The sequence below is a fragment of the Geotrypetes seraphini genome, chromosome 6, assembly GCF_902459505.1.
Source record: "Geotrypetes seraphini chromosome 6, aGeoSer1.1, whole genome shotgun sequence".
Taxonomy (NCBI): Eukaryota; Metazoa; Chordata; class Amphibia; order Gymnophiona; family Dermophiidae; genus Geotrypetes; species Geotrypetes seraphini.
Genome location: NC_047089.1, coordinates 243,353,811 through 243,370,240, shown reverse-complemented (window position 1 = coordinate 243,370,240; position 16,430 = coordinate 243,353,811). Strand labels below are relative to the sequence as shown.

At 45.1% G+C, this 16,430-nt stretch overlaps 1 protein-coding gene across 1 annotated transcript in view; it reads left to right on the top strand.

The window, feature by feature from the left end:
- NHS (NHS actin remodeling regulator) overlaps positions 1-16,430 on the top strand; it is a 384,170-nt gene that overhangs the window by 314,685 nt on the left and 53,055 nt on the right. Inside the window, exons 2-3 of the mRNA XM_033948686.1 lie at positions 8,094-8,246; positions 15,511-15,641. Coding sequence (XP_033804577.1) covers positions 8,094-8,246; positions 15,511-15,641 — 284 coding nt within the window. The remainder of the gene's footprint in view (positions 1-8,093; positions 8,247-15,510; positions 15,642-16,430) is intronic.

Genomic DNA, 16,430 nt, shown 5'->3' with positions numbered 1-16,430 from the left:
AAACTCCTGCCCAGATCACATATCGCCCCTCAGGGTCCTGTATTACTTTGTGCATAGTACAAGGATGCTTTTTATGAAAGAGGAGAGCAACACCTCGCTGTCTGGAGTTATAGGAAGCAAAAGCTACTTCCCCTACCCACTCCCTCTTCAGTTTAACATGTTCTGTCACGCTGAGGTGCGTCTCCTGAAACATTAAAACATCTACTTTTAATTTCTTACAGTATTGAAATAATTTGCTGCGCTTCACCGGGGAATGCAAGCCATCAGTGTTAAAGCTGGCAATCTTAACAGAACTCACAGTAGCAGTTGGTAAGAAGTAAGTTCCCCCAGAGACAACAGGCCTGTGGGGCAGCAGCGCCGGCCTCCCAGCCAAACCGGCACGCCACCCACTGAATTATCAGAACATTGCTGGTCATAGACCCCCGGGTGCTCCCAAGATACAGCCCACCCTCCCACCCCTCCCCCAACAAAATTTCCTGTTCCTTCAGATAAACCCCCCACCCCCCACAGATATCTCCCTTATCCAGTCCCCCCTTCCGTAAGCCCTCCCCAACCCATAACCACACTCTCGTCCACACTCTCATAACACCAACCCCAGCAGCAAGCAAACATAGATACTCTCACTCCCCTCCCCAAAGCTCCCCCTCCCCCCCATCTACCCCCATAACCTTAAAACAAATACCAGAACTGTCCAGAACCTGCAAAAAAAACAAAGAAATGTGCAGGGACATATAACTAGAGACATACAACTGGAGACCTGGAAGGACAACAACATAGTCTTCCTCAGAACCAAAATAAGTTCCCGGGGAGGGGAGGCAGTCCTGCCGTAAAGATCCCCGTTGCAAGTGCTCCTCGAGAGGTCCCCTCCAACCAAAAAACAGAATCAAAAAACACAGTCTCTCACAAACAGTCCCACACGCAGAGACCGGAGACATCAGCAGGGACCCCAAGGGGCCTCTCCCCTCGAGATAGAAACATAAAGATGAAGAGGGGAACAACACAGCTCCGTCAGGTCCAGATCATCCAGAAGGTAAAGATCGGTCGAGTCTTCAGAAGAGGCCTACTGGGCGGGAAGGCTCTCGATGAAGCGCTTGAGTTCCTCTGCCTGGGACACAGTGAAGGTGCGATTTTCATGGGTCAGGCGCACCTTAGCTGGATATAAGAAAGCAAATTTTATTCCCCTTGCGACCAGCTGCGAACAATATGGTGTGAAGGTTCTGCGCTGTTCAGCCACCTTAATAGAGAAATCTTGGAAGATCAAAATCTTGGCACCCTCATATTCCAGACGCCGGGACTTCTTAAATAGCTCAAGCAGACGGGCTTTGATAGCATAATTATGAAAGCGGGCCAACACAGCTCTCGCTCTCGTGCTCCCGTCGCTGTCCCACCCGGTGGGCTCGTTCCACCACCACTGGGCCCGCATGTTCCGGGAGGCCCAACTCCTTCGGCAGCCACTTCTCCACAATATGGAGGAGCTCAGGGTCCTTAACAGACTCTGGAATTCCGATGATCCGGAGATTCTTCCGTCGGGCTCTATTTTCCTGATCTTCAACTTTCTCCATGAGCTGACCAACTCGAGTTTCCAGCAGGTCTAGCCTCCCGTCTGCTACCCCAGCACGATCCTCCTGGGCCGACATCCTCTGCTCCACGTGCTGCAGCTGAGCAGCTTGTCCCGCCAAGGTGTCCTTCAGTTCATCCATAGAGGCATGCAGTTTAGCTAGTTTGTCATCTAGCAACTGTGACAAATGCCTCATGGACACCTGCAGCACATCGTCGGATCGATCCGTCGGGACGTCAGTTTGCGTGCCGGCCATCTTGCACGCTGGGCTCCCACACTGCTTCGCCGGCCGAGAAACTTTCGGCGGCATGCCCCACGGCCAAAACTGCGTTCTGCGCCTCTCCGAACCGCGACAATGTGCCCCTGCACTAGCGCCTGCACTGGCGTTCAAAAAATTAAAGTTTCACCCGACATGGGCGGCGATTAGGGGGGAGAAACCGGGAAGTCGGAGCGGAGCTCTGTGCACAGACGTCCGCTCAGGAACCCACCATCACATGACCCCCCTGTTGAGGTTCCTTCTTATGCTTCATCCTGTGAAGACCATCCGTCTCAGTATCAGGCTGCTGGCTCCACTGCAGAACCAATGGCGAATAGGCCCCTACGTCCTTTCTCCCAGAGCGCGAAAACCTCTTCTCCCAGAGCGCGAAAACCTCTATGACATTCTTAGTCTTGTTTAACCATCCCTTTTTTAAATAATTCCCAGCATCCTGTTTGCTTTTTTGGCCACTGCCGCACATTGGGCAGAAGATTTCATCGTATTGTCTACAATGATACCCAGATCCTTTTCTTGGGCGCTAATCCCCAAGGTGTACCCTAGCATCTGGTAATTGTAATTCGGGTTATTCTTCCCAATGTGTATCACTTTGCATTTGTCCACATTAAATTTCATCTGCCACTCGGACGCCCAGTCTTCCAATTTCCTAAGGTCCGCCTGCAATTTTTTCACAATCCGCATGCGTTTTAATAAGTTCAGCATAAACGACATTTAGGGCAGAAAAAAGAAATTAGGAAGTTGGCACTGATTTTCGACTCTAGGCTCATAAATTAGATTCTTATGCACCTAAATTAATTTCCAGCTGAAAAACTACTCCTACATCAGTGACAGAAAAGAGTGACTGAATTCAGAAAAGCATGGGATGAACACAGAGGATGTCTAATCAGAAAATTTAGGGCGTTAATTGAAAAACTAAGGCTGGAACTGGGCAAACTTGCACGGTGTGTGTCCCGTATATGGCTATTCAGTTTAGGATGGGTTGGGGAGGGCTTCAAAAGGAACTTTGTAATGTGTTGAATTCTGCTTTTTGGTGTAAGTCTATATAATAAAAAAGAACTTTCCAGTAATTTGGGATAGTTTAGATAGGCTGGAGTGAGCTTTGAAGGCACCTCCAGTAGTTGAAACCTAAGGACAATATCTGGCAGATTTCTACGGTCTATGGCCCAGAAATATCAAAGAAAAAAGACAATCTAATTTAATCATGAATTTATAATGTATGCCTATTGGGCAGACTGGATGGATCATTCAGGTCTTTATCTGCCTGTCATTTACTATGTTACTAATTCTTGACTGTGAAAAGTTCCAGAAGATTTATTGGCCCACAAATAGGATGATACTTTTACAGGTCGTCACACACTGCACCGGCTCCGCACAAGGACAGGTCAAGGGTCATGCAGCAGTCACGGATCCCTCTAAGCCACAGGTATCAAACGCAAGGCCCGTGACTCCGGCCCGCCTGGCCATTTTATGCAGCCCGCGTCGCAACGTCAGAAGGAATGCTTCCGGATGGGGTGCAGGACGTGCAAGGAGCCGCCGTCTGCGGCTTTGTGCACACTGCGGCAGTGAGGAGGAGGGAGCCGGCCAGAAGATAACACTGCGGGCAGCAATGAAAACACCGCATCGCACTGCTTTCCGACTATTAGTACAATCACTACTATTAAGTCTTCTTGATTATTGTAACATTGTCTATTTGACAATCACTAAGAAAGAACCAGTGAGACTGATACTAATACAGAATACAGCGGTCAGGCTGATTTACGGCCTAAAGAAATATGACCACATCACACCTTATTACTGCCCATGAAGGCTCAGGTACTATTTAAGTTGGGTTGCTTCTGTTATAAGGTCTTATATGGAACATAACATTATACTTATAGACCGTGTTACCAAAAGTTCTACGCGGTTTACAAAAGATTATAAACATTAAACATAATCGTCTATTTGAATGAGTCAGCTAGTCAGGTATTTGGAGAAAAGATAGGTTTTTCGCTGTTTTCTAAAATGTCTGTAAGAAACAGCTGTGAGCAACAGTGATCGAAATTCTTTTTCATGAGAAGCTGCCTGAGATGCTACAGAGTGATTTAGGAATTTCCTGCTTTTACAACCTTTTACAGAAGGGAAATGGAACAGAGCATGAGTTTTTCTACTGCATTTGTGCGTAGCTGGGAAAAACTATTAGCCAGATAAGTAGGGGCTGCACCATATAAAACCTTGTAATAAAAACAGCCCAACTTGAATAATACCTGAGCTTCCACAGGCAACCAATGCAATGAAATAACGTAACATGCAATAAATGCAATAACATGCAAATAACATAACATGCAATAAATGCAATAACATGCAAATAATGTAACATGCAATAACCAATGCAATAAAATAACATAACATGCAATAAATGCAATAACATGCAAATAACGTAACATGCAATAACCAATGCAATGAAATAACGTAACATGCAATAACCAATGCAATAAAATAACGTAATATGATCGTATTTCTTCAATCCATAAATCAATCTAACTGCTGTGTTCTGGATCAATGATAATCTCAATAATTCCTTCTTAGTAATTGATAAATAAGCAATCTTGCAAGAGTCAAGGAGACTCAACAGTAATGACTGGACCAATAATTTAAAGGCTGAAAATTCTCTTTACTTGGTCAACAGATTTTCTTTCGCTTCATATAATTATAGTAGAAAAACCCAGCCCTTGCTTAATTTTCCTTCGGTTAAGGGTTTCAGAAGCAAGAAATGTCTTAATCACACTCTAGCGTTCCAAGCTGCCTCCCATGACAAAGAATTCCGAGCATTATTGCTCACAGCCTATTCCTGTAAACATTTTAAAATACAGCTGAAGATCTACCTTTTCTCCAAGCATCTGATTAACTAACTTATTCCATTTGTCTGCATTAGGTTTACTGTTAATAGTCTTTTGTAAACCGCATTGAACTTGTGGTACGCGGTTAACAAGTACAATGTAATGAAATGCCTTTTGTTTCTTTTTCTCTGGGGTTGTACTGCCGGACGCCCTAGCCGCTACTGCCTCCTTTTAAGCAAAGCGGTAGTTTTTGGCCAGCGCGGGGGTTAGCGCATGATTAAAAATCACGCACGTTAACCTCGCTAGCGCGCCTTCGTAAAAGGAGCCCTTAGGGTAAGGTTGCTGACTCCTGGTCGAGTAAGAGGTGTCGCCATTTGCAAAGAATCCAGGACAACAGTAATCCAGTGACAATAAATGGTAACCAAAGATGCCATATATCAAATGGTAATGTAGTAATTATACTTACAGTAGAGATCAAATACCAAACCAGTGTTAATTAAGATCAAATGATTATAAGTTATTACAATAAGAGGTTAGTGGAGCCCGTGTATTTCAAAAATGAGAGGGGTTATGATTTTTTTTACAGCATAAATGTCTTTGTTATTTTCTAATTAAACAAATATAGTTCCACCATTCAAGTCCAGAGAAGGTCAAATTATCCTTCCAGTGACAAATAATTAAATGAGGGGCAAAAGCAAGCATTATGTTTAACACTTTGCTGTGTGTATAAATGTTTAATGAAGTTGGAGAAGATGATCTTAAAAATAACAGTCTCATAAGAGATTTGAATACTTTTGACTATGGAAAGGACCATGCAAATTTTTGACCCGATATCTGTCCAATAGGAATGCCCATTAGAGCAGTAGAACAGTAGATGTGACAAAGCGCTTGGTTCTTTACGTGAGAGATGAAAGACTGAACCAAAGAAAGGCAGTGATTTTCCGTTAAGAACATAAGAATTGCTGCTGCTGCTGGGTCAGACCAGTGGTCCATCGTGCCCAGCAGTTCGCTCCCGCGGTGGCCCTTAGGTCAAAGACTAGTGCCCTGAGTCTAGCCTTACCTGCATACGTTCAGGTTCAGCAGGGACTTGTCTAACTTTGTCTTGAATCCCTGGAGGGTGTTTCCCCCTATGACAGACTTCGGAAGAGCATTCCAGTTTTCTACCACTCTCTGGGTGAAGAAGAACTTCCTTACGTTCGTACGGAATCTATCCCCTTTTAACTTTAGAGAGTGCCCTCTCGTTCTCCCTACCTTGGAGAGGGTGAACAACCTGTCTTTATCTACTAAGTCTATTCCCTTCATTATCTTGAATGTTTCGATCATGTCCCCTCTCAGCCTCCTCTTTTCAAGGGAGAAGAGACTTAGTTGCTCTAACCTCCTCACTGTACGGCAACTCCTCCAGCCCCTTAACCACCTTAGTCGCTCTTTTCTGAACCCTTTCGAATAGTACTGTGTTCTTCTTCATGTACGACGACCAGTGCTGGACGCAGTATTCAACCTTCTCCTATCTGTTTGTGATCCCCTTCTTAATCATTCCTAGCATCCTTTTCGCCGCCGCCTCACATTGCGTGGACGGCTTCATCGGCTTGTCGACTAGCACTCCCAAGTCTCTTTCCTGGGGGGGTCTCTCTAAGTAACCCCCCCGGACATCCTGTATAAGATTTTTGTTACCAACATGCATCACCTTACACTTATCCACGTTGAACCTCATTTGCCATGTCACGGCCCATTTCTCGAGCGTGTTTATGTCACATTGCAGATCTTCGCAATCCTCCTGCGTCTTCACTACTCTGAATAATTTAGTGTCATCTGCAAATTTAATCCCCTTCCCTTGTCGTACCAACTTCCAGATCGTTTATAAATATGTTGAAGAGCACGGGTCCAAGCACCGAACCCTGCGGCACTCCACTGGTGACACTGTTCCAGTCTGAGTATTGTCTATTTACCCCCACTCTCTGTTTCCTATCTGCTAGCCAGTTTATAATCCATGTGAGTATTTCACCCTCGATTCCATGGCTCGCAATTTTTTGAAGTAGTCGTTCATGTGGAACCTTGTCGAATGCCTTCTGAAAATCCAGATATACAGTGTCGACCGGGTCCCCTTTGTCTATCTGCCTTTTTACTCCCTCGAAGAAACGCAGCAAGTTCGTCAAGCAAGATCTTCCTTTGCTGAAGCTGTTCTGGCTAGTCCTCATCAGATCGTGTTCGTCAAGGTGCTCAATGATGCGGTCCTTTATCAGCGTCTATACCATCTTTCCCGGTACCGAGGTCAGACTCAACGGTCTGTAGTTTCCTGGATCACCCCTCGAACCTTTCTTGAAGATCGGCGTAACATGTTTATTCCATTACCAGCATCTTGTAACCCTTAGCCAGTAGGCGAACTGGTTATTGTGACCTCTTAACCTGGTTGAAAAAAACAAGAGGTCACTGAGTAACTGGCAACTGTAACTTAGCAGAAGAAAAGGGGCTTTCAGCTCATTATCAATGACCCATGGCTTCTTGTATGATGTCGCTTAGATTTACATTAAAAGAAAAGCTTGGGCAGGAAGTGAGATACCAAAGTAGAATAGAGGCTGTGGAATACAATGTTCTTGAGATGTCCTCTATTACAAGATAAAGTCAAATACATCAGCAATGTTGGAACATCTGGCCCAGTTGATGTATGTGGACCCAACGCGGTCTGTGTTTCGGATCAACGAGCCTTCCTCAGGGGTCCTGGGAGAATGATAAAAATCTTATGTGTATGAATGTTTAAAAACTTATTTGTGTGTGTGTTTTGGTAAATAGATGTGTGCGTGGAATGGGAGAAACCTATCCTAACGAGATTATAAATAATATAATATGTGCATGGTGAAACATGAAAAGATAGTGATGTTATGTAAAGATGTAGAATATGATGAGAAGTGATAAATGACATATGGTGTTGATGATAACAGAGTTTACAAAACAACAAAAAAAATCGTACATACCAAATCAGTAATAACCGATCAAGAGGTAACGGTGAGTGTGTATACAAATTTTTTTAAAAACTCCTGAGAAAGAAATTAAGCCATTAAAAGCACAGAAGGAAGTGAGTATAGGTACATCTCATTTATTAATGCAAGGACAGAAAGCAACAAGGCAAGGCAACATCCCAAGGCACGAGGGGCGGTGTGACCATGTCTCTTTTAGGATGCACATGAAAAGGAAGCATTTCGGCAGTACTTAGGAACAGGGAAGTAGGACTAAGTTAGTGTCACACAATGTATTTTTGTGAGTTTGGAAGAACTGCAAGGTTCAAATATTCAACTAGTCTAGCCTGTTTTCTCTGCAAGGAGGATTCCTAATTTGAGACGCAGACCTGCAGGATAATGGAATGTAGTGGTCTTGTATTGGTGTGAAATAAAACAGGTCAACATTTGTAATGTTAAAATACATGTATTTTTTTTTTTTTTTTATTCTGCAGCTGTTTCAAACCTGGATGCTGAAAGCAAACGAAGCGATTTCTACCAGACATCTTGGCACCAGCAAAGAAATATATTCCTTCCCTCAAGCAGGCCCCCGTGTGTAGAAGAATTGCACCAGCACGCCAAACAGAGCCTCCGAACCCGTTGCCGAGGTGAGCATTCTGGAATATTCTTTCTGTCTCTTTGGGGTGTTTTTGAGGGCTGTGAGGTAGGGAAAACAGGCACTGCATTGTCAAAGATAAGCCTCCGACTCTGCCCCGGACCACCCCTGCGTTAACCGGCGAGCGCCACGATGGTCAAAGCAGCTATTGTTGCTGAGTGTTGGCTCCTGGACCCACTAAAGCACTTTGGATATCGCCCCGTTAATTTATTAGATTTTCTGGATTTATATTCTTCATGGCGATTATGTTTGTATCTTACCACAGTAAACCGTGTTTTTTGCCATTTCCTGGTTCATCCTAGACATCTAGACCCGGATTCTCGAACTTAAAAGTGGCTGCCGATCGTGTCAATCATGCATCGGTGCTTTTTATGGAATCACACCCAGGGTTTTCTGGGCCTACATTTTTGGCACCTGGGCCTACATTTTTGGCACCTGGGCCTTACATTTTCGGCACCTATTTTTACATGAATCACGCCTACATAGGTACTTTAGGCTGCCTAACTCCACTTCTGGCATTGGCCACGCCTACTTTGGCATTTCACAGCCTAAAGTGCCTATATTGGTGCGATTCCAGTGCCGATTCTAGGCGCCAGTATGTACCTCAAATCTCTGTTAAAAACGCTGTTCAAGAATCCAGGTCTGGGGGCCTAGCTCAGTAGTAAAGCATTTAACTGCAGCCCAAGAAGCCCCTGGTTCAAATCCAGGTGTCTGCTTGAATGTAGGTCAAGTCTTTCATCTGTAGTTTGCTTTGGACAAAGACTTTTTTTGGTAGCATATAGAATCATGTTACTCTTTGGAATTCTGCCAGGTACTTGTGTCTTGGATTGGCCACTGTTAGAAGCAGGATACTGGACTCTTCAGTCTGCCCAGTATGACAAGTCTTACGTTGTCGTGTAACAAATGTGTATTGGTAAGAATAAGGGTGAAGTTGAAGTTGAGGTAGTTCCAGCACTGACCTGGGATTCAGGAGGAATCCAGAGACACAAATTTAAGAGTCTCCTCTGCTGCTAAGCCTATGTATGACTTTGGGCAGGTCACATTTTGGCCCTGAAGGTCCGAGACTCAGTTGAAAACATGGGTTTTCATAGGCAACACATGAAAAACAAAACAAAGTGGAAAACGCTGGGAGATAATTTTTCAGGTGAGCATTATTTTGAAATTGGTTGGAAGGAGATATAGCTTTTTAACATGAGTTTTGTAGTGTTAATAGTAGGAAAAGAGTCTTATTGGAAAGACTGGAGTATTGTGTTCAGTTTTGGAGACCTTATCTAGCGAAGGACAGAAAAAGGCTTGAAGCGGTCCAGAGGAGGGCGATGAAATGATAGGAGGTTTGCGACAAAAGACGTACGAGGAGAGACTGGAAGCCCTGAATATGTATACCTTAGAGGAAAGGAGGGACAGGGGAGATATGATTCAGATGTTCAAATGCTTGAAAGGTATTAACGTAGAACAAAATCTTTTCCAGAGAAAGGAAAATGGTAAAACCAGAGGACATAATTTGAGGTTGAAGGGTGGTAGATTCAGGGGCAATGTTAGGAAATTCTGCTTTACGGAGAGGGTGGTGGATGCCTGGAATGCGCTCCCGAGAGAAGTAGTAGAGAGGAAAACGGTGAGGGAGTTCAAAAAAAGTGTGGGATGAACACAGAAGATCTAGAATCAGAAAATAATAGTAAATATTGAAGAACTAAGGCCAGGACTGGGCAGATTTGCACGGTCTGTGTCTCTATATGGAATTTTGGTTGAAGATGGGCTGGAGAGGGCTTCAGTGGCTGGGAGGGTGTAGATGGGCTGGAGTGAGCTTTGACAGAGACTTCAGTAGTTGAAACCTAAGAACAGTACCGGGCAGAGCTTTGGATTCTTGCCCAGAAATAGCTAAGGAGGAGAAGAAAAAATACCCAACAAACTTTTAGATTGAATCAGGTTTGGCAGACTTGGTGGACCATTCGGGTCTTTATCTGCCGTCATCACCTATGTTACTTGGTTTGATTATGTCCTCCAATTCCTATGTGGAATTTAAGAAACATGTAAAAACATATTTGTGCTCTAAATATTTGAGTAATTAGTTTGCATGCACACAGATATCATCATTTTAGCAATTTGTTTTATTTACGTTCTTTTTAATCATCTGGTCATTTAATTTTCATTCTATTTAACTGTATATCTTATTTTGTAATCTTTGGTTAACCGCACAGAACTTTAGGGTCCTGAGGTATATAAGCTGATTGTTATGTTAACCGCAGAGTCCCCCTGGAGGCAGCCAGGTTGAGTACTGTGTTATAACATGCATATCACATCTGATGTGAGTTGTAATGTAGTCAATGTAGAGACCAATGAGTGGCAGCGTGCCAAGAGGATAACGCGAGTTCATCATGAGAACATAAAAAGCATTGAATTTCCCTTAATCTTCCTTCATGTCCTGTATATGGCACATTTTCAAGGCAGAACTGATGCTGAAATGAGAGAAGGTGGATAATGCCGCTTGCTGTGTGTGATTCTGAAATACTAGCCAGCAAACCAGTGGCATAGGCATGAATGAGCTGGGTCCCACACCCTCCCTGTTGGGTCTCAGGTCCACCCAAAATTTCGGTGACCCATCAAAAGTGCGCCGGTCATTGGCGCGCCGACAATCCCGCGGTGACATCTGCATGCAGGACAAATATGCTCCGCCGCTTTCAGGCCTTACAGTTGCATTCTGAGGGGGAGTGGGGGGAACCCCCCACTACACTTAGAACTGCTCCCTCTGAGGGGGTTGTGGGGGGAACCCCCTCCCTACACTGAAAACCGCCAAACAGAAGGAGAACGGGAGTTTTCAGTGTACTGGGGGGGATTTCCCCACACACACAACCCCCCGAGTGGGAGCGCAAGCAATTCTCAGTGTAGTGGGGGGTTTCCCCCACCCCTCAGAACACTAACGGCAAGGCCTGAAACCGCCAGAAACACCGGCGCGCATTGATCTTACACGCGGTTGTCGGCGCGCCAATGTCCTGCGTGCTTTCGTCGGTGTATGAAAATTTCATCTCCTTTAGTGTGGCCGGCAGGGATTCCCCAGCCCCACCAGCCAAAGACTTCCTCCCCACTGAAAGAATTTTGGGCGGTTGCCACCACTGTTCCCAGCCGCAGGCAACTCTCTTCCTCGCACATGCTCAGTTTTCACGCTTTCTCAAAACTTAGCCTTTGCGCATGGAAGCTTGTGGCGGTGCGCAACGGCTCCAGGACGGCGCCAGCGGCCATCCTGTGGCGGGGAGGAGGTCTTCAGCTGATGGCTTGGGATCCCCACCAGCACAGGTATGCCATTTACCTTGGGGGACACTGGGAGGGAGGGGCAGAGATGAAATTTTTGGTCCCACCCACTTTGCTCTCGGGCCTACCCTAAATCAGCTCCCTGGCTACACTACTGCAGTAAACAGAGAGTGGTCCTGGCTTCCCTTCAAAATTATATGCTTTTAAACAGTAAAGTGTAGCAGTTTCATTTTCATCCTATTCAATAATATGTAATACGGTGATATTATTCAATAGGAGTGGATGGCGGTTCATAGACAACGGCGCGAAAGACAAAGGCGCGCCCAGACAATTGAGCGCAGCGCGGAGGCGCGCACCGCTCAAAATTACTGTTTTTAGGGGCTCCGACGGGGGGTTTTGTTGGGGAACCCCCCCACTTTACTTAATAGACATCGCGCCGGCGTTATGGGGAGTTTGGGGGGTTGTAACCCTCCACATTTTACTGTAAACTTAACTTTTTCCCTAAAAACAGGGAAAAAGTGAAGTTTTCAGTAAAATGTGGGGGGTTACAACCCCCCAAAGCCCCCACAACGCGGCGCAATGTCTATTAAGTAAAGTGGGGGGTTCCCCCCATGCCCCCCCGTCGGAGCCCTAAAAACAGTAATTTTGAGAAGTGCGCGCCTCCGCGCTGCGCTCAATTGTCTGAGCGCGCCTTTGTCCCGGCACGCTTTTGACCTGACACCGTGGATGACGTAGTGGGCAAGTCAGTTAATCCTCCATTGCCAGGACAGATAAGGAAAATGCTTGATCATCTGATTTTAAACAGCTTAATATACCTCATCCAAGCGGTATATCAAATCCCAATTCCTTATTCCTAATATGTAATAACCTTACCAATTAGTTGCATTCAGTACTCAGTGTAGTACAAAGCACTAAAGGTTACTGAAATAATTTGTGATGTAGCAGTAGGACATTAGAAGAGCAATCGGAGAATTCAACAGCAAACAGAGTCTAAAGTATTCCTCCATTCGGCGTTTGCTCTGAAAATGCTTTGTCATCACGACCTACTCCTGCCATCTTGTGGAGGAGAAAAGTACTGGAGTTAACAAACTCAGACCGCATTCAGTTAAGAGTGGTACTCTGTCTTACATAGGATCGAAAAAAAAAAAACCATTTCTTGGCAAGGCCCCAGGTTAATAAAAAGGATTGGACACGAAAGGCCTCTGGAATAATTCCAGGGCATGAGCAGTCGATGTGGTCGCATAGACGATTTCTCAGCAAGCCAAATCAAGACACTGAATAGGAATGAGATGAAGAGAACTTGACAAGAGCGCAGCCTCGTAGAAGCAGATACACTATACGGGTCCTTTGCTTTATGATTCTGTAAAACATTTTAACAACGAAGGAAAATGTGAATGGCCTAGCCACCAGCTAGTTTTTCTTTTTTTTTTAAACAGCCCGGATTACAGTTGTCTCTCGTCGTTGTGGTCTTCCTCCTGCTCCTTTAGGCTTCCAGTTCACTCAGAACCAGTGCTGATAACAGGTGCCATGAGCCGTCATTCACAACTACCTGTTTCTATTACAAAACCATAGAAGGACAGGTGCTCAGCAAACCACCCTGGGTAGTTGAGATGAAGGGGATATAGAATCCCCCCCTTCGGTGTTGTTAGGTAGGGGCGGGGGGGGGAGAAGTCACCTATGATAACACAGCCAGCCTATCGATAGTCCCCTTTTAATGATGCCGTGGCACAAAAGTGGTCATGCCGAAGGTTAAGTGTCCGAGAGCAGCAGCAGCAACAGTGCGATTAAAGTCCCTCTCCTCATCCCTCTCCCCATGGTCTGAGTTCTATCTTTCTTATTCAATCAATGACGTATCCGATAAATAAATGCTCTACACGGTTTCATGCCTCTCTGATTTTGAGTTATCCATCTACTAAATTCCCAAATTGTTTTAAATGAATTTTAAATCACTCCTTTTTTTTTTAAATCGAGTGCAATTCGGAATGTTATCACCATTCAGATTAGAGCTCAGTTGACAGATATATCATTTTCTAAAGCCTTGAAAACATTTTTGTTTTGTAAATATTTTGATAAATGTTTACCTCCCCTCCCCCCTTTTACGAAGCCCCATTTTACGAAGCCCCATTATCACCGGCCATGGCGGTATTAGCGCCGACGCTCATAAGAATTCTATGAGCGTCGGAGATAATACCGCCACTGCCGGTGATAAAAAAGCCTAACGCGGCTTTGTGAAAGAGGAGGAGGGGTATGATATTCTAAAATGATGTAGATCTGCATATTTGATAAATAATTATGTTATTGTGAGTTGGTCAACAGTATTTTAGGTGCAAACTGTTTTATTGACAAAACATGTCATACAGAGAAAAGCTTTAGAATGCAGAATACATAAGAACATAAGAATAGCCTTACTGGATCAGACCAATGGTCTATCAGGCCAGTAGCCCGTTCTCACGGTGGTCAATCCAGGTCCCTAGTACCTGGCCAAAACCCAAAGAGTAGCAACATTCCATTCAGAATCCTAAAATAGCAAGATTCCGGAATCCCAAAGAGTAACAAAAGATTCCGGAACTCCAAGGAGTAGCAACATTCCGTTCAGAATCCTAAAATAGCAAGATTCCGGAATCCCAAATTGTAACAAAAGATTCCGGAACCCCAAGGAGTAGCAACATTCCATGCTACCGATCAAGGGCAAACAGTGGCTTCCCCCATGTCTTTCTCAATAACTGGACTTTTCCTCCAGGAACTTGTCCAAACCTTTCTCAAAACGAAGGAGGACCAGACACATATGGCCCCCTTCATGTACATCTAAAGAAGAATCATAAGCAAGACAAAGATACATGACTGTCATTTTAACTTTATACAGTAAGCCACTACTTGCCCCCCATGGTAACCCTCTCTCCCTGCCATTGGATTGGAGTTTGCTGGGTGCCCTCAAACAGAAGCTCATGCTAAATCATTGAGTATCAAACTTCTGGCACTATATGGTAAAGAACAAAGATATGGGTCCCACAATTGCAAAAAAAAGGTTTTTATATGCTTCACAGACAAATGAGCCTCTACAGCCTCAACTAACAGTAACCTATGAAATTGCTTTCCAGGCGGCAAATCTTGTAACCGACACTGCGTTATACTCAATAGTATTTTATTGGTGTTCTTTTGTAAACTGCTTTGCCACTCATAAAGGAGAAGCACCGTTCCCATCCCCACGAATGACCGCGGGAAACAATCCCATGTCATTCTTTAGTGTCTCTCTCAACCTCAGTCCTTCTACACCAGCATTCTTCAATGCAAGGCTTGAGGGTCAGTGGTTGGGCCCATTCATACTCTGATTCTTATGTGAGTCAAGTATAGGACAGCAAAGCCATTGTGACATCACTGATGAGGTTGGCTCTTAGGCATTGGTGGAATGAGGCATTATGACATCACAATCTCAGCTCTGGAATGCTGCTGCTCTTTGGGTTTGGCCACTGTTGGAAACAGGATACTGGGCTTGATGGACCTTCGGTCTGTCCCAGTATGGCAACGTTTATGGTCTTATGTAATTATTTAGAGTCTCTCTCAACCTCAGTCCTTCTACACCAGCATTCTTCAAAGCAAAGCTTGCGGGGCAGTGGTTGTGGCCATTCATTCTCTGATTCTTATGTGAGCCAAGGATAATGAAGCCATTGTGACATCACTGATGTGATTGGCTCTTAGGCACTGGTGGAATGAGGCATTATGACATCACAATATCTGCTCTGGATACCAGAGACTGTCATTCTTTAGTGTCTCTCTCAAGCTCAGTCCTTCTACAGCAGCATTCTTCAATGCAAGGCTTGAGGGTCAGTGTCTGGGCCCATTCACACTCTGATTCTTCCCTCTCTCCTAAAAGAATGACATGGAGATGGTTTCCCACGGTTATCCGCGGGGACGGGAATGGTGATGAATTTTGTCACTGTGTCATTCTCTAGTACAGAATTCAGCATGTCCAACTCTGACAGTACATTTCTCTCTTTCCTTTTCTTCTCAAACAGAACAACGAAATCAAGCTGACCACAGAGAAGAAAGACTATTCATCGCTATCTCCGTGGCTCCTCCGCTCCCTGCTCTCCCTGCTACCCACAACCAGAAGAGCCAACAGATAAAGGACCAACCCCCGCTGATAGTAAGCTAGATTTTGTTGCATGGTTTAAAAGTTAAATCATATTTATTTGTGTCTTTCTCAGTGCATATGTACATGTACAGTATTTGCAGGTGTATAGGGACGCACTTTTTTACCCTCAAAATACGGTTAAAATGTGGGGTGCGTCTTATGCGCCGGTAACTCCTTGATTCGCTGGCAGCAGCGCTTTCTATTCCACCCCCCCCCATTGCACAGCATGTTTCCATCCCTCCTTCCCGTCCTGCACAGCAGAACCCCGCCAACCCTCCCACCGCCAGGCCGACATACCTCTGTTTCAAACTGCAGCGGCAGCAGCACTGAACAGGCTACTTCATGGCCTTCCCCGCTGGGTCCTTTCCTGTGCCACATCCCTGATGACATCACTGACGCAGCACAGAGAATGGTCCAGCGGGGAGGTCACGAAGCAACCTGTTCAGTGCTGCTGCCGCTGCATTTTGAAACAGAGGTATGTCGGCCTGGCGGTGGGAGGGTCGGCGGGGTTCTGCTGTGCAGGATGGGAAGGAGGGATGGAAACATGCTGTGCAGGGGGATGGGTTGGCGGGGTCGTCGGGGTTCTGCTGCATGGGGGAATGGCTTCATATTACCGTATCTGTTGCACAAAGATCTCAAGACTTTATTTCAGAAACATCAAATAAAACACACGGCTTCTGCTTAATTCTATAATCTCATGCGCACGTTTTCACATTGAGGTGGGGATTCTAGAAATGGTGCTCCAAACATTGACGCTAAGCGTTCTACTGTAAACAGCGCTCCGGGTTGAGCTCATCGAAT